General features: G+C 34.0%; 1 protein-coding gene across 7 annotated transcripts in view; it reads right to left on the bottom strand.

The window, feature by feature from the left end:
* Positions 1 to 18,977, bottom strand: part of LOC111046378 — a 44,771-nt gene that overhangs the window by 9,174 nt on the left and 16,620 nt on the right. For 6 of the 7 annotated variants that reach the window (XM_022331903.2, XM_039439078.1, XM_039439071.1 and 3 more), the window contains one exon: positions 8,662 to 13,039. In XM_022331903.2, the coding sequence (XP_022187595.1) occupies positions 9,372 to 13,028 (3,657 nt within the window). In that variant the 5' untranslated portion in view covers positions 13,029 to 13,039 and the 3' untranslated portion in view covers positions 8,662 to 9,371. Of the gene's footprint in view, positions 1 to 8,661; positions 13,040 to 18,977 lie in introns of those variants that run through there. The other variant, XM_039439101.1, reaches the window with a different exon arrangement.

Genomic DNA, 18,977 nt, shown 5'->3' with positions numbered 1-18,977 from the left:
TTAGTCCAGTCAATAGACATAAAAAAGGGGGTGTGCTTGCATTTTATATTATAGTTCTGATTTTTTAATATATTATTTGGGTACATAGGAGAAGTCCAGAACCAATTTCTTCATGCAAAATTTCCTTGTGCTAGATACAGGAATAGATGATGCTTATAACTTTCGACACAATGCTCAGATTTCATCGTACTACACTTCATTCTTCTTGGCTCGTCAAGGCGGTCCAAAATGCATCATAAGTCAAATTCGGTAAGTGGAAAATTTATTGTTGAGTGTACTAAAGCCCAGATTTACACAAAAAATGGCCAATTTCTGTATTCAAAGCTATGTATCTCGGTAACCCCTAATTATAAAAATCATTACTTGATCTTGAAATGTACAATAGAATTTCCTCTTTCACCTGCTGTGAACGATTTATGGAGAAATATTTTCGTAGGATGAGATTTGATTGTTGGAAAAATCCGGAAATTGTAGACATTTTTATCATATTAACGGTTTTAGCAGTTCTATAATAGGGTTAAGTGTTTCAAGATGGATTTTAGGAAGCTGAGCTCGTAGAGGATGAATTTATGTACAATTTGGAATCAATCGAGAGTTTCTATGATGTATCAGACTCGTTTTAGAAACTCTTGATCAACAGTAAAATCACGGAAAAAATTTAAAAACTGAAATCGCCATTTTTGAAATCTTCTGTAACTTTCGAATGGTATTGAAATTGAAAGTATTATTTATTGGAGCGGGTAGAGGAGAACAATTTTCACATCCTCACTAGAATTGGAAATTTTATCAGAAGTATTTCAAAAGACATGCAGCTTTGAATATAGAAATTTGCCATTTTATGTGTATTGGAATATGGGCTTTAGTACACTCAACAATAAATTTTCCACTTTTCGACCGAATTTGACTTATGATGCATGATTTTGGACCGCCTTGACGAGCCAAGAAGAATGAAGTGTAGTACGATGAAATCCAAGCATTGTGTCAAAAGTTATAAGGGTTTGAAATTTTGATCCTTGAGGTGTCCTTAAGCGCGCCTCTCTACTAGGAAATACTAGATGAAGTGCATCTAACGGGTGATTCTCATAGAACATAATCTCATGAACTTATGTCATTGTGCAAAATACCAATGTGAAGACTATGTAGTTGGTGATGATGGTTGAAGCTGAAAATTAGGTGTTTTTCACAATACAAGGAGCATTGTTGTCAGGTGTAGCTAGAAATGTATATATGAGATAGAGCGCTGTACCTGATCTCAGATTGTAGAGCACAAAAATACGCCCAGAGGGATTTTGAATTATACATCTAAATGGTAACAATCGGAGGATATTGTTGATAAAAAACTAAAATTCATCAAAATTGATTTTTTCTTCAAATTTCACTCATTTTTGAAAAATCATAACTCAGTACTCATTGGAGATAGAGTTCCGAATGATCTCATTTTATTCAGAATTATTCATAATCTAGAAAAAAGGCGAGAGCAAATTTTTCTGTCCGATTACGAGATTTGGCAGAAATAGCTGAAAACTGAAAAATGAGCCGAAAATACGAGGTTTTTGAGCCACCCTATATCTAGCACAAGGAAATTTTGAATGAAGGAATTGGTTCTGGACTTCTTCTATGTTCCCAAATATTATATTGAAAAATCAGAACTACAATATAAATTGCATGCACCAATGTACTGGGTTAGCCAGTGAAAAGGGAAGATTTGAGATGGCCTTGACAGTTGGAATGTGAGTGGTGGGGGTAATAATGGCCGGCTCCGGTCTATCTGCGTGTTCAGCCATTTAGTCGATAATTTGGAGGCAGTTATGAAGAAATTCAACTTTGAGCCACAAAATATCTACAACTGTGATGAGACTGGTGTACAAACCACGCACCGCCCAGGTAAAATCATTGCCACAAAAGGTTCTAAACAGGTTGGGAAAATGACATCAGCTGAACGTGGACCAACTGTTACAGTCTGTGGTACAATAAATGCCTTGGGGAACAGCATTCCACCCTATGTAATATACCCTAGAGTTCGCCACCAAGAATACATGGAGAGAGGATCAGTGGCAGGCACTAAAATTGGTTGTAGTCAAAATGGATGGATGACTTCAACCAATTTTGAAGAATATCTGGACCATTTTATAAAATACTCCAAACCATCCAATGAGAACCCAGTCCTGTTAGTATTAGACAACCACGAAAGTCATATTTCACCTAGCATCATCACAAAAGCCAAGGTAACTGGACTGGTTCTCCTTACCCTGCCACCACATTGCTCCCACCGATTGCAGCCACTGGACCGAACAGTTTATGGGCCATTCAAGTCAGCCTACAACCGCATTGCAGATGAATACATGTTGAAAAATCCAGGGAAGCCAATAACTTTACAAACAATGGAGAACTCATAGGTCAAGCTATTCCCTTAGCATTCACTCCACGGAACATCATTAGTGGATTCAAGTCAACAGGAATATTCCCATTTTCAAGAGACATTTTCAATGATTTGGACTTCATGTCATCTGATGTTACAGATCGACCATGTCCAACCACAACCACAGAGACAGCTTCAACATCTCAACTTCAGTCCACACCATCACAACCTGACAACTTCTCTTCATTGTACAAGCCCCACCCAACAAAAAATTTTTGAAATGCCTACATCATCAGCTTCACCTTCTTCAGGACCAACATCTGCCAAAATCTGCCAACATCTGTCACCATCAACTCAACCCTTGAGTGCTGGAACTTCAAAGCAGTCATCAGCCAGAAGTAAAAGTGTAATCTCACCAGAAGTCATAATGCCTTTCCCCAAGGCAGGAGAGCGTAAGTAGGAAGGTCCTTCTGTAAATAGGAAGAAAGGAAAATCTCTAATTTTGACTAGCACTCCAGTGAAAGAGGGAATAGAGAGAGAGTTTGAAGAGAGGTGTAAGAGGAAACTGAATCTGTGTGCACCGAGAATGAAGAAAAAGAGGGAGAGTAGAGAAATTTGGAAGGTACCACCACGGTCACCACCATCTACAAGAGCTGCAAATGAGGATGATTTGTGTCAAGTCAGGCTCGTCTGACATCAGTTTGTTTTCTAATAATTCATCTTCATCATCTGAAACACGAGGAAGTGAATCTATCAATAGAAGAAACAAACTTTTTAGTGGTGAAATTTCCAGGTAGAAAAAATATCGTTCACTACATTGGATCAGTGGAGAAGGTGATTGATCCTTCATTTGAATATGAAGTTAAATTTCTAAGTCGGCAAGGTATTGCATTTGTCTATCCAGCAGTGGAAGACAAATCAATTGTTTCTTTTGCAGATATATGCAAAACTGTACCACTATTGTAATTAAACAGAGGGAAATATTACTTCAAAAAGACTCTTACCAATAAATACACCAATTTACGATGATGTAAAAAAATTACAATTTGAATATCTGTTGGTCTATATCAGTCTAGAATGAGTTTTTATCAAGTGTTTCTCAATAAATATTGCAGTTTTTATAGAAATTGGGTTTTATTTTTAAAATTTCAATCAGTGTCTCAAGCCTCCCCTACTGAGGGAGCCTTGAGACAAAAAACATGAGATGGTAAATATTAAATAAAAAAAATATTGTTTCTTTGACAGCCAGAAGTGTCCAAATCATAGAAAAAAGTTTATTGAAGAGTATGCAATTGATAAACCATTGAATTTTTCAATTAAGAATAATTTATGACATAAAATGTTGAAAATGTCTCAAGCCTCCCACTTCTCCCCTATCTATTTTTTTTAGTTTTCTATTTTTTGGAGATGAATTGCATTTCTCCGACCACGTGGAAACGTACAAAGTCCATGATTTGGTTCTATATAAAAGGACTCAGGCTAGACATCTCATTTTTTTCTGCTTTGAACTGCATGACCAGTGCATCGAGACTCTGGAAACCAAGCAGGTGACTAGCTTAAGAGTTGTATTTTAATATTCCCGATTCTATTAGAGCGTTAATTACTTATTGAAGCCCTCAAGTAATTAGTTGGTTGAATTTTTAATAAATTGATTCTGGGTAATTATAATTGAATTTGAACATTCAATCATTCCGTTTTGTTCTGTATTAGTATTTTGAGTTATTAGAGGCTTAATTCAAATAATCACTCTAGTTTTCAGGCTTAGCTAGGGATTGTGATTTAGTTCGACGTTTAGTTTATGAAGTGAATATTTAATTATTGGGTTTTTCTTTGTTTGCAATTTGATAAATTGCCAGTATTGGTGAGCTATAAAGAGAAGCACCGATTATAAAGTGAATATTTATTTGGTTCTGTCTGTGTTTGCAATTTGATTAATTGCCAACATTTGAATAAGATTTGTCATACATGACATCAAGACCCATTCAATTTTATTGAAATATTATTTTGTGAGTTGGAAATCTGGTCGCGGATTCAATTATTTATTTATTTACTGGTACATAAATCATGAAAGAATTATTTGGGAGAGAAGCAACAGGCTTAGCCCAAAACTGCTTCTCTACAGATTTCTATAAAAGCCTAATGCAGTCCAAAATTAGGTTATTAATTATCTTGTATGTATCTTCCACTATTCTTCACAGAAATGTCCAGTTTTAAAATATATTATATAGGTCTACGGCACAAAAAAATTGAATTTAGATGGATTAGACACAAAATAACACCAAAAAAGCACTTGACAGTTACAAACTTGGAAAATATTCAAATAAATAGGAAAATTTCAAGCCGAAAAAATCACAAACTCACTATTAAATGTTATATAATTACATTATTAAATGTAATTGATAAAGCGAGAAGATCTCCAATGTGCAAAGATGAAACGTGTTAATTGTACAATTCTACAAGGCTGCATGTTTTTTTCACATAAATAGATTTTGAATTTATCTTTAGAGGCCCGTATTCTTTGAACCGTTTGTGAAGTATAGTTGTTGAGTTAAGGAATTGGTTATCTGAAGGATTCTGACTTGAGAATTCAATTATTATAGGCTGACACAGTTCGGGCAGTTTAAACCTGCATAATTGTGTTTTCAGGATTTAAATCTTGTAGGGAAAGCTGGTGCTTTGATTCAATCAGCTGGCAGAAGTTTTTTCTATATGTTTATTTATTTAAAATCGGGAGTGTTTAACCGGACCTTTGAGGATCAGGCCAAGGGACAAGTAAGATAATAGGTAATTATACATTTTTTCTTTTCAGACCCATAATTCTAAATAATAATTTGTTTGTTTTTTCAAAACCTGTCATTGCACTTTTTTCTCTCGTTCATTCCCACCATCCTGGTTACAGATTATAATCTTGTTTAATTGTAGCTTAACTGAAGTTTCGTTTTAACACAGGGTTTTGAGTGATTTATTTATTTATTCATTTTAAATCTTTTTGTTATTAACTGACTTGACCAAAGTTATTTTTCGAATTATTTAGTAACAATATTTAAAACTTTCTTGAATTTCCACTTAGTTTGGAAATGAATTATTTTATAATTTGTTTTGGATTTAAAACCCATTTTTGAAACAGTTTGTTAGCACTTGAATAGTTTTCCTCAAATCAAATTATCACTTTATTTCCCCTCATTACTCTCTCTCTCTCTCTTTCTTTGGTTGTGGACGAATAGACTGCTCCTGTTCAAGATTACCTTTACCTTATTCCTCGATTTACCTCTCGTTTCAGTTGTGGACAAATAGACCGCTCCCGTTCAAGATTTCCTTTTCCTCTCTCGTATCGGTTGTGGACCAATAGACCACTCCCATTCGAGATTTCCCTTTCCTCTCTCATATGGTTGTGGACGAATAGACTGTTTCCGTTCAAAATGTCATTTTCCTCTTGTTTTAGTTGTGGATGGATAGACCGCTCCCATTTTAGATTTCTTTTTCCTCTCTCGTTTATGGACGAAAGGACTGCTTCCATTCGAGATTTCTTCATCTTTACATCAGTAAAAATACGCACTTAGAAATACGAAATTGATTTGCATTTGTACTCGCTTTATTAATCATTAAAAGTCAGTGGTATTTACTGGTTAGGGTTATCGCAGTGGTTGTGATTGGAACCTACTGGTTGTGATTGAAAAGCCGCTCCGAATTGAAAGCTTGTCTCATTGATTTCCGAGTTAAGACCCTGTTTTACAACATAGCTGCATTTTTCTGCCAGGATTTTGACAATGATGAGCACTTTGATCAGAAACTAGTTCTGTTCCTTTGGTCCCCGAATAAGAGCTGAGTCAACTCCATATACACATACACTGACATACATATTATCGACAGTATCAATTGTCTAGACCCCTGGAGTATATCCCAACACCCTGAACTATCTGGCACGTGGTTAAAATAGGCTATCCTGGCACAAACTATAACCAATCAACCATGGAAAACTGAACAACCGAGGAAAAACCACCCTCACAACGTTAAATTGGCTTTAAAAATCATTAAGTTCATTTGGAAATTTTATTTTTAAAATAAGCTCTTGCCTTTTTTCTAGATTATGAAATTCTGAATAAAATGAGATCATTTGGAAATCTCTACCGTTAATGAGTACTGAATTGGAGTTTTTCAAAAATGAGTAAAATTAAAATGAAAAATAATTTTGATGAATTTCAGCTTTTAACAATATCATCCGATAGTTATAATCTAAATGTATAATTTTTCAAAATCCTTTAGCGTAATTTTGTGCTCTACAATCTGAGAACAGATAGAGAGCGCTCTATATCATACAAATTTCCAGGTACAGCTCATAACAATTCTCATTGTATTTTGAAAAACACTTTATTTTCAGTTTCGACCATCATCATCAACTTCATGAAGACACCTCAAGGATTAAAATTTTCAACACTCATAACCTTTGACGCGATGATTGGATCTCCTTGTACTACAGCACATCAAGGCGAATCATAATTCAAATTCAGTCAAAGAATGGAAAATTCAAACTTGAGTTTATTCCAACCAGTATTTCAATAAAAAATAACGCTAGTATTTTACCCAGTATTTGAATACAAAATACACTAGTATTTACACAAAAAATGACCAGTTAGAATTTCAAAATCTTGAGAGGATGTGAAAAAGTTTCTCCTATTCTAACTCAATGAACAATACTTTCGATTTCAATACCATTAGAAAGTTACAGCCGATTTTAGTTTTTAAACATTTTTTCGCTGTTAATCAAGATTATCTAAAACTAGCCTGAAACATCATAGAAACTCATGATTGGTTCCAAATTGTAGTGAATTTCATCCTCCACGAGCTCAGTTACCTAAAATATTCATCTTGAATCAATGTTTGCTATCATAGAGCTGCCGAGTTCGTTAATATGGGGAAAAAACTAGATTTTTGTTAAGCAAATTTCTTGATCATTTACAGCAAATGAAAGAATGATTTTAGTCTACAATTCAAGATCTAGTAATTTTGTATAATAACGAGTTACCGAGATAAATAGCTTTGAATATAGACATTGACCGTTTCTTTTTTACTTTCCTTGCCCTACTACCATAGGTAAGGAAAGTATTGCTTTCCAAAAAAATGAAGGTACCCCAATTTCCAGTTTTCTAGACGTTTCAAGGCCCCCTGAGTCCAAAAACATGATTTTTGGGTGTTGGTCTGTGTGTGTGTATGTCTGTGAACACGATAACTCCATTCCCAATCAACCGATTGACTTGAAATTTTAAACTTAAGGTCCTTATACCATGAGGATCCGACAATAAGAAATTCAATCAAATTCAATCCAAGATGGCGGAAAAAATGGCAGATAATTACTAAAAAACCATGTTTTTCACGGTTTTCTCGAAAACGGCTTTAACGATTTTCTTCAAATTTATACCATGGATAGCTATTTATAAGCCCTACCAACTGGCATGAGTCTCATTTCTGGGAAAATTTCAGGAGCTCTGTAATATTCTTGAGAAAAATGGTGGATAATGACTAAAAAACCATGTTTTTCACGGTTTTCTCGAAAAAGGCTTTAACGATTTTCTTCAAATTTATACCATGGATAGCTATTTATAAGCCCTATCAACTGGCATTAGTCTCATTTCTGGGAAAATTTCAGGAGCTCCGTAATATTCTTGAGAAAAATGGCGGATAATGACTAAAAAACATGTTTTTCACGGTTTTCTCGAAAACGGCTTCAACGATTTTCTTCAAATTTATACCATGGATAGCTATTTATAAGCCCTGTCAACTGATATGAGTCTCATTTCTGGGAAAATTGCAGGAGCTCCGTAATATTCTTGAGAAAAATGGCAGTTACCAAAAAACCATGTTTTTCACGATTTTCTCAAAAACGGCTCTAACGATTTTTTTCAAATTCATACTCTGTATATTTATTTATCAGATCTATCAACTGGCATGAGTCTTTTTCCTAGGAAACTAATGGGGTCCACCCCATCGTTGAGAAATGGACTTTGTAACCTCCATCTCGTGCATGAGGTAGGTAGGTAGAACAGTTTATAAAAAGTACACAGTCATAGTCAAGATATTTCATCTGTAGAACAGCTGTTTTGACGACTTTAAAAAAATCATCGAATTTCACAATTTACACAAAGGAAAAAGTACTCTGAAAACAATAATTATATATACACATACAGTATACATATATATACAGTAGTCTGATCGTAGTTGCAAATATGTTGCCGCCAATTGTCATTATGTTATTCCCCTACATTATTCTCGTTTGAGAATGAGGCTTACAGTTCAATGAGCAAGGAAAGTTGTGTGAGTGTACCACACCAGATTTTTTGTGTACCGTATGGAATACTGGTTAAAGTACAATCAAGAATCAATTTTACATTTATGTAACAAATTTATGATAATGATTTTGAAACGCCTTGCCGAGCCGAGAAGAATGAGCTGTAGTACGAGGAGATCCGATCATTGTGTCAAAAGTTATGAGTTTTTGAAATTTTGATCCTTGAGGTGTCCTAATGCGTGACTCTTCACTGGGAAATACTGAAATGAAGTGCATCTAATGGGTGATTCTCAGATAAAATGATCTTATACCATTGTGCGAAATCTATGTGAGGACAATGAAGTTGGTGATGATGGTTGAAGCTGAAAATTATGTTTTTCGAAATACAAGGAGCATTTTTATTCGATGTACCTGGAGATCTATTCATGAGATAGAGCGCTCTACCTGATCTCAGATTGTAGAACACACAATTACGCCTATTCTGAGTTATACATTTAAATAATAATAATCGAATAACATGTTTGATGAAACTAAAATTCATCAACATTGTTTTTTCTTTGAATTTTACTCATTTTTGAATAATAGAGAAACACGCGAGAGCAGCAGCAATTTATGAAGTTAGTGTTGCGAGAAAATAATAATAAAATAGTACAAAAACCTAAAATATTCTACTCAGTATTCTTGTAAAAGTAATTCCAAATGGAGGAGTATGGAGTAAGCAAACATTGATTAACCTGATAACAATAAGTCAATGATTTCCGTATTGCCTTCAATTTCATTTTCTCTGAAATAAGAAATTATTTCATGCTTCTTGTTAGGTTCCATTTCTTCATTGTATAGAGGCATCTTATGTTTGAGCAGCATTTTGTAAATGAAAGGATGCAAAATGCTTTGCTCGTTGTTCACATAGTAGAATACTCTATGGAGAAGAAGAAACTCAACAAAATGAGTTAAATCCAAATTATCACACTCTTTTACAAGATCCAAAATACTGTCATATCCAAATTTGTAAGTCAAATCTATAAGGTTGTTTCCAAAAAACAAGAAAAATCTCTGAGATATTTCTTTTACAAAAATATTGATCTTATCCAACAAAACCATGTCATGATTCCTACTTCTCATATAAAAACTATCATAAATATGAACTCTATAGTTTGAGTTATCCAACAAGTGTTTGACTAGAAGTGGATAATGATTGATTGACATGACAGAGTCCTCGCAAGGAATGACGAACTCAAACTGGCCAGACGATTTGTTCAATGACACCAACTCCTTGAATAAGAACCGTACTTGCAATTCAGGTGGAGTGCTATTTCGATACACAATGCATGGAGACAGATCAATGTTTTTTTCCAAATCTTCTTCGATATTATTCTCTCCAAGCGAAAGCCAACAAATGCTCGTTTTCTCAACAACATTCATGAGGTATGTGTATCCATAATATCCAATATTATTACTATGTAGATCAATGTAAGTTATTTTTGTTTGTGGAAGGACTTGGCATAGCAGTTTAACACTATTTGCTTCGATGTAATTATTGCTTATATCCAAAGATATTATTTTAGAATCTTTCAAAGCTTCAACCAGATTTGCAAATCCCCAATGGCCCAGCTTATTATCACTCAAGTCTAGGTACACCAAATTACTGTTAGTTAGCACTGACTTCAGATCGCCCACTAGCAAATCACGATAGGATTCAATTTGAAGATGCAGTGCTATAATTTTCATATTCGACATAGATTTAAATTTAAGGTTTTTCCAATTTTTCTTCAATTTAGCAAAATTGTTGTTTTCGAGCACAGGAGTTATGTCATCACAATCCACGTCACCACAAATTTCAATTTCAGTGATGTTTACGTTTTGAAACTCATTTTTTAAATTAGTAACATAATCCTCCAGAAAAATTAGTTTTGTAATGCATCTTCTCTTAAAGTCCTCATAAGGATCACCTGATTCTCTTTTTGTACTGATCTGTGGTATAGTGATATCGATAAAGCAATTTCTATTCTTGAAGGTATTGTAATAGCAGAAGAGCGCCCTATTCTTCATGGTTACTAGAACAATTTGTTTGCCAGCTCTTTGACAAATCTGTCTAGCTGATCTCCCTTGGATCATATTGCCTGTCAAGTCAACTTCAATGGTTCGAGAACCTACAAAACTTTTTGTCAAATATTCAAAGCCTTCATTTTCAATAGAATTATAGGATAAATTTAGTGATACTACCTGAGAGCCCCGAAGACCCTTTGCCAAATATTTGAGACCTTCACAGGAAATTTCATTTTCTGCTAGGTTCAATGAGCAAATGCGCGTATGCTTCAGCACCTGAGACAGATAGTATACACCACAATTGTTGATTTTGTTGTTACTGAGATCAAGTTCCAAAATTTCTGAGTCCACCAATCCCGGAGAGAACATTTTTAAACCATCCATCTCTATTTGATTCGCTCTGAGCTGGAGAGAAGTGATCTTTGTTCTACCTAGAGATCGCCCTAAATAACACAAACTTAGAAGACACAATTTTTTATTATTTATTCTAAGTGAAGTTCCATACCTTCTCAAGTTTCGGAATAAGTGAACCGGGTTATAATCATGAGATTTAAAATTACTTAGACAGAGCGACGTAATCTCAGTATTGCTGAGAACAGATGCAAGATAAAATATATTACAACATATAGTGTTACCACTTAGATCTAGTGATCTAATTTCTGTTTCAGGCAAACACATTACGAAATTCATCAAAAGATTACATCCTAAATTACAATTTTTGAGATCTAGTGCAGTGATTCGAGTGTCTTTAAGAACAGAAATTAGATACTTGGTTCCTTCACAGCCTAAAAGATTACCGCTCAAAGAGAGAGCGGTGATTTTTGTGTCCACCAAACATGATAGGAAAATTTTCAAACTTTCCGAGTTTAATTTGTTATCACCAAGATCAATCGACGATATTCTAGTGCTTTTTAGAATATTTACAAGACAATGCATACCATCGATACCTAAACAACTACCCTTCAAATTAAGTGATGTAATATTTCCACTGGTCAGAAATTGTGAAAATATCTGCAAGCGTTCACAATTCATGTTACAACTAGTGAATTCGATTGAAGTTACTTGTGTATTTTTTAGAACATCTTCCAAACAAACCAACCCATAGTTGCCTAGGTTGTCATCATTCAGGAGAAGAGATGTTATATTTGTACTCATCAAGTAGGGTGCAAATATCTGCAGACCGTCGCAATTGACATCGAGCCCAATCGACGTAATTTGGGTATGACGTAGATTTCTGGCTAAACAATTAAGCCCCTCATTCCCTATTTGATTGTTTCTTAAGTCTAGAAAGGTGATCTTTGTATCCTCCAAGCAAGAAGCGAGTACTATTATGCTGTCACAATTCAAATCGTTTCCACTGAGATCAAGTGAGTGGATGGGAGTGCTTTTTAGGACATCCACTAGTAAATTCATACCGACAACACCTATTTCATTAGCACTCAAATTAAGAGACGTTATGCTCGTGCCTACCAGAATCGATGCGATCCTCGCCATGCTCTTACAATCTATTTTACATTTACTTAGATCAATAGAGGAGATTTGAGAATCTTTCAGAGTATTTTCTAACCAATTCAGTCTTTTCGTTAGTTCCTCACATTCTCTTACACTAAGAGAAACTATTTTGGTGTCTATAAAACTGTCAAGTCTCAAGATTTCGTCATCAATGTGAAGAGAATTTACATGTGTGTTTTCTAATAGTTGCGTAAGTAATCTATTGACATTTCTGCAATGTTCCAGGCGTGAAATCGATTCTGATGAATTGTATTCACAAATGAATATTTCTGAACCCTTGTTAATGGATACATAGCTTTTGTTGATGATCTCGTCTATTCTAGGCAACTCAAGGGTAACAATCTGTGATTCTTGCAAGTCTCTGATGAGATCATCGCACACCTCTCCAGTAATGTGGTTATTCCTTAAATACAATGAACTTAAATTAGAATATTTCAGAACAGAGCTCAAACTTTTCAAACCATAATGAAATAGGTCACTTAAATTATAGTCCGACTTGTCTATTATGAAGCGCATTGCGTTTTCTGCAAATTGAACTTTGGGATGAATGGGCATAATGTTTTCATCACCTTCAACATCAGAGAACTCGGCCGAGTAGTGGTAATTGCCACGACTTTGTTGAATAATTTCCAATTGCGCATTTGGATAGTCGTAGGTTTGTCTCAGAGACTCGGCTATTTTCCTCAATTCATAGAGTGACCTTTTTGCTGGATCCGCGAAACCATTCACCACGCAAGTAATGTCACCGCTTGGAGGAGGGTAAACGTAGCCATCATGGTGCGTCAAGTCAGCCATGATGGCTTCATGAGTAATAACTGTGTAATTCATTTCGGTGCAACCTGCAACAATACAAACACAACGCTTGATAACAATTCTGAAAAAAGTTAAACGTTCACATTCTCAATGTTTGTAGCGTGGAATGAAAAACACTTCAATATTTTTATATTTAAATATATATATATATATATATATATAAATATATATAAATATATCGTGATGAGTATCATTTATTAGTGGAATATTAGGCTATATCTCCAAAAAATTTCCAAATCAATTGATAATAATTGCAAATATGTCTGAACGTTTTCCATCCAAAATAAGGGATTGATTAATTCTATTCGTACGATTTTACCATGTGATTTTTTTTGTTCTTTATAGTCTAATTTCATAAATGGAAATGAAATTCTAACAAATTGTCCTCGACGATAGCTATGAGCCAATAGCCAATTCTAGTACAAATGGTTCAGTCCAATTCAGAAAATTAAAATTGAATTGGAAATTGCAGCGGCGTGAGGATGAAATAGAATATAGCCCAGTTACGAGGTACGGTGGTGAAAAAAGACCGTTTGGGAAATTAATTTCGAGCAAGCTGAATTTTTCTTGCAATAATTCTGGAGTATTTGGAAGCTTAAATACAAAAAATGAACTTCTATCCCTGGAGCTCGAATAACCTCAAATTCTCGGTTATCTGCGATTTTCGACAAATCGAGCAATCAGACAGAATAAATCACTCTCGCCTTTTTTAGATAAAAATTCGAAAATGAAAAAATTCTGAACTCTATCTTTATTGAGTGCTGAATTAATTTTTTTTTCAAAAAGAGGCATATTTTCGTAAAAGTTTAAATTAAAGGAAGTTCCGTCTAATTGACTATATCTTCCGATTTCAACTATTTTAATTTATGATTCAAGATATCTTCTAGGTGTAATTTTGTGCTCTACAACGTGAGACCAGTTCCATCGCAAACAGATTTCCAGGTACACCCGATAACAAATTGCCTTGCATTTGATCAGTTGGATTCCATGAAACCACCTGTTGGTGGTACTACATTACTTCAATGGGTAACAAGCACGCAAAATCATACATAGTGCAGATGAACTGAACAATTGAGATTATAGAAGATTGGAAAAGTATGAGTTATAATAAATCATTTTGAAGGTATTTATACTTTATCCGGAACATTTTTCAAAAACAAATGCCTAAACAAAATTATTCGGGAAAATTAAAATTATGAGGCAAAAATTTCATAATTATCTGACTTCGTATGGGAATAACTTCTTATCATGACATACGATAAAACATCCCATTTAATCAATATAAATGTTTCCCATTCGAAATAAATCAACATTTGCTGAAAAAATTAAAACATAATTTCACAAACATAGAAAATAATATTGGGTTTTGGATAATTATGATAGTGGAAAATTAAACACAAAGGAAGAATTCCCCAATATATTTGCATTAAAAATTGAATAAGAGTAATGGTGAGCACCACCCATTCTCAAAATCATAACCCATTTTTGAGATAAAAAACTAAAAACTATAGAGAAAGCCCGCTGCTAAAATCGTTAATACTAATATACTAATAGTCCAGTCAACGAAGGGTTATAGAAGGAAATGTTTGGAAGATAATTTTTGACGCGCATATAACTCGAGAACTATGCATTTCAAATACATGACTATTCTATACTAGTGCTAGACCCTCTGGGTTGGAGAACTCGCTCATGAACTGTTGTATTGTAATATTTGAAACTCGGAACTTTCAATTATACAGAGTTGACAATTATCGATATAATTGGAGAATAATTTGACAGTAGGTTTCATAGAGGGTCCTATTCGAAATGAACTCTATGCTACTCTGTCGCTTCAACATCTTTCACCCTCATATGAATCCAAATCCATTTTTTAGAATGAGAAGGTGGTGATGTGATACATGATTTCAATACAGAGTTCCAAGAGAAAATGAATGGCGAAAACCGCACAGTGATATCTCAACCCGTATCAGTTTGTTGATGTAAAATTTGTAAATTATGTTGTTGAACGAGCGTTAGCGAGTTCTTACTTTTGACTTACTGAAGGCCAAAGTCATTGTCCGTCTGTTTGTATGTTCTACAATAGCTCAAGAAAGAATTAATCAATCAGCTTCAAGTTTTGAACACGTATTCTTCAAACCTTTTTCCAGTCTAGTTCGTTGGACAACAAAATTGACTCACTCCTCCCTCCTTTTTCAGGATATAAAAAAATAACATTGAAAGTGCATAAGAAAAAAATGTGTTGTGATTTGTCATTTCCTCGGCTGAAGAATTCAGAAACAGTGTTGTCCAATTCATAACATCAGCTGAGGCTATTTGAAAGTTATATCATATAGACAGACCTTCATACGCTGACACATGATTTCAGCTGGTTAATATACAACATAATTTATAACTTTTACATCAACAAACTGATACGGGTTGAGATATCAATCTGCGGTTTTCGCCATTCATTTTCTCTTGAAGCTCTGTATTGAAATCATGCATCATAAATTTGGATTCTTATGTTGAAGCGACAGAGTTATTTTTCATTTCAAATAGGAACCCCAATGAAACCAGCTGTCAGATTATTCTTGTAGAATAAATATTTAGCTGTTTCCATAATTTCACCAATTCTGTATAATTGAAAGTTGCGGATTTCAAGGATTACAATACAACAGTTCTTGAGCGAATTCTTCAACCCAGGGGGTTGATTTTATTAATGAATGGGAAACTGTAGAAATTGCATGCAATGAATTCAGCTGACTAAATGATAAATCACAACAATTTTTTTTCTTATGCACTTCCAATGTTAGGTATTTTATATTCTGAAACAGGACGGAGGAATGAGCCAATTTTGTTGTCCAACGAACTTGGACCTGTAAAAAGGTTCGAAGAATACGTGTTCAAAATTTGAAGCTGATTGATCAATTCTTTCTCAAGTTATTGTAGAACATACAAACAGACGGACAACGATTTTGGCCTTCAGCAAGTCAAAAAAGTGAGAACTCGCTAACTCTCGTTCAACAAAATTGAATAATTTTCTACAATATTGATTTCACAACTTTTCCAATATTTGATAGTTTTCAGATATATGATATTGAAGGTGTTCCTTTCTCATAATCTCATTCGTTTGGTCTTACTCTAGCAATACTAATAACATAATTCTCATTTTTGCCACCTCAAACTCAGCCTCTAAGAACCGGTTTCCGAGCTCGGGATTTTGCCAAGTCCTAGACTTTAACCGGATTTAAACCCTGGAGTCAGAAAATTGGCTTTCCGAGCCAAGGCGTTAACGCAGTCGAGGACTCAACTAGAATCTGGAGTTTAGAGATCACATTAGACTCTGGAGTTGATAATTTCGCTTTCTGAGGAATTATAAGTCCTAATAGTCCAGACTTATACAAGTCTTATAAGACCAGGACTTGAATTAGATTCTTGTCTCTTTCCGAGTCAAGGATTTAAAAAAAATCGTTTAGTCCAGAACATAAAACAGCGTGATTTTAAACCCTCGACGAGGGTAGGATTTAAAATTGAGTTCTTTACTTAACTGAGCAAAGACATTTCAGTTATTGTTTTGGAGTAGGTGAGTAGCCTAATAGGTGTCATGGAATACCCAGATAATTTGGAGTAATCCATGTAAATGTAAAGTATGCAAGTTTATTTTGGAATAAAATTCTATTAAAATTATGCGTAAAAAACTAACCTTATTTTGGACTGTGGCATAACCTAAATTTTCAAGAAAAGATAACTCAAGGATTGCCTTGGAATTTTATCTTTCAATGTTATTAATTAATGTTATTTGAACATAATACTAATATTAATATAACAATAATAAATTATTATTCTAGTTTGTTTTCAAAACAAATACGTTTTTCAACTCAATAATCATACTTTTAATCCAAAATCACTGGCGAGGATCAATGGTCAACAACAGCATAACGTAAAATGAAATTTATTCATGTTCTAAAGGTTAAGTTTTGCTTTGAAATGGCAACTATGTGCTATTATTATTGAAAATGATTTGATAAATTTCTATAATAAACACAGAAAACAAAAACAATGACGTGAACTACTGCGCTTGCATTGCATTTTTATTAGCCTGTTTTCATCAGTGAGAACATTCTATACAATGTTACATTCGATCACTGGTTTTCACCAGTTGTCTCTCATTGCCAACATTATAACAACAAAATTTTGTGAATTTCCCTCATGTTTACTGCGTCAAGTCCTGGACTCAAAATAGCTCTAGAACTTAATAGGTCCTAAAGTTTGGACAATAAATCCGTGACTCAGGAAGACGATTTAGATCTGAGAGCTTATTTTAGTCCCGGACTATGTAAGTCCAGAACTCATGGATCTCGAGCTGGGAAACTGGCCCTTGGTGATAGCACATCTGGGGCCTATTTCACAAAGGTACAAGTATTGTTACAAACCATCGTTACGCACAAGTACTTGTAGTTACAAGTTCACAAGTATTCACGTTTCACAAAAATTTATGATCTACAAGTTTACAAGTACTTCAATAGTAAACATAACCTATTTTCATGATAATTTCCTTCTTTCATCCTTTAAAAAGGTTACTTGTAGTTTTTTAATAATCACTTTGAAAATATTTGAAAGCAATATAATGATTTTGAACAGTCTACTTCATTGATTGCTGAAATTGTAACCATAGAGTAACGATAGCATAGATATCCCATGGTATAGGGCGTTTATGTCGCAACTTTACTGTTATCCCAAGCCGATAGTTCACATAGTTCTTTCCTATGCAGCTGTGTGACGCTGGTAGTCTCTCAAATTGTGCCGTTCATACACTATCACCCCAACAAAACAGTAAAAATTGACAATAATCGACAGTGATCGGCTTGAGATAACAGTAAAAGTTGCGACATAAATTCCCTATACCATGGGATATCTACTTACGCAATTGTTTCTCTATGGTGTAAGCTACACAGTATACGTACTATATATATATATATATATATATATATATATATATATATATATATATAAATTAAAACAGGAGACACGATATAAATAGATTGAAAACACTTGAAAACTTACATTAGAAATGGTGAAATTTTTGGAGACTCTGACTCCTTTCTCAACCGAGAAGACTGCAGTTTTCAGTCTATATATATATATAGTATATGTACTTATATAATGCATACTATATACACACTATACTACTCATAACCTATGAGGTAACACATTAATGACTATTTTGGAAATTTATTAAATTTTATTTCCTAATGCATATATTTCAAAAATAATGAATTATAGAGGAATGTAGAGTATTTTTGATTAGAAATATTTATTGAATATTTTTTATAATTCTAACACTAAGTAGTTCAACCTAGTTTAGGTTTGAAAGGAATTCTTGTACACTATAAAAAGCTCTATCAACTAAATATTTTTTAATTTGTTTTTTGAAAATCTTCAAATCATCATTACTTTTCAAGATTTGAGGTAGCTTGTTATAAAATTTCCTACCAATATAATCTGGTTTTTGTTCAAATAACCTACTATTGTGACCCATTATATGATAATCTGCTCTGTTTCGCGTATTATACTCATGAACATCTGAATTCTGGATCACACCACTCGTTTTCACATGCATTACAACTTCATATACATACAAAGATGGCACAGTTAATAGACCAAGCTTTTTAAATAAAGGCCTACAAGAGTCTAACCTATTCACTTTCTCTATACATCTGAGTGCCTTCTTTTGAATCTTAAACACCCTGTCCATATTTTGTTGAGATGAATTACCCCATACTAAAATAGCATACCTAATATGAGATAGTATAAGTCCATGGTAAGCAGTTAACAGTAGTTTTTTATCATTCAGCCTAGCAAGCTGCCGCAGGACAAATACTCCAGATGATATCTTATTACATATCCTCTCAATGTAAGGATGCCATGTTAATTTCCTGTCCAATAAAATTCCCAAGAATGCTACTTTCTCTTCTTGGTCTAATT

Source organism: Nilaparvata lugens, chromosome 1 (genome assembly GCF_014356525.2).
Source record: "Nilaparvata lugens isolate BPH chromosome 1, ASM1435652v1, whole genome shotgun sequence".
NCBI classification, from domain to species: Eukaryota; Metazoa; Arthropoda; class Insecta; order Hemiptera; family Delphacidae; genus Nilaparvata; species Nilaparvata lugens.
The sequence above is the reverse complement of the archived record's forward strand: the minus strand, read 5'-3'. Positions and strand labels throughout refer to the sequence as shown.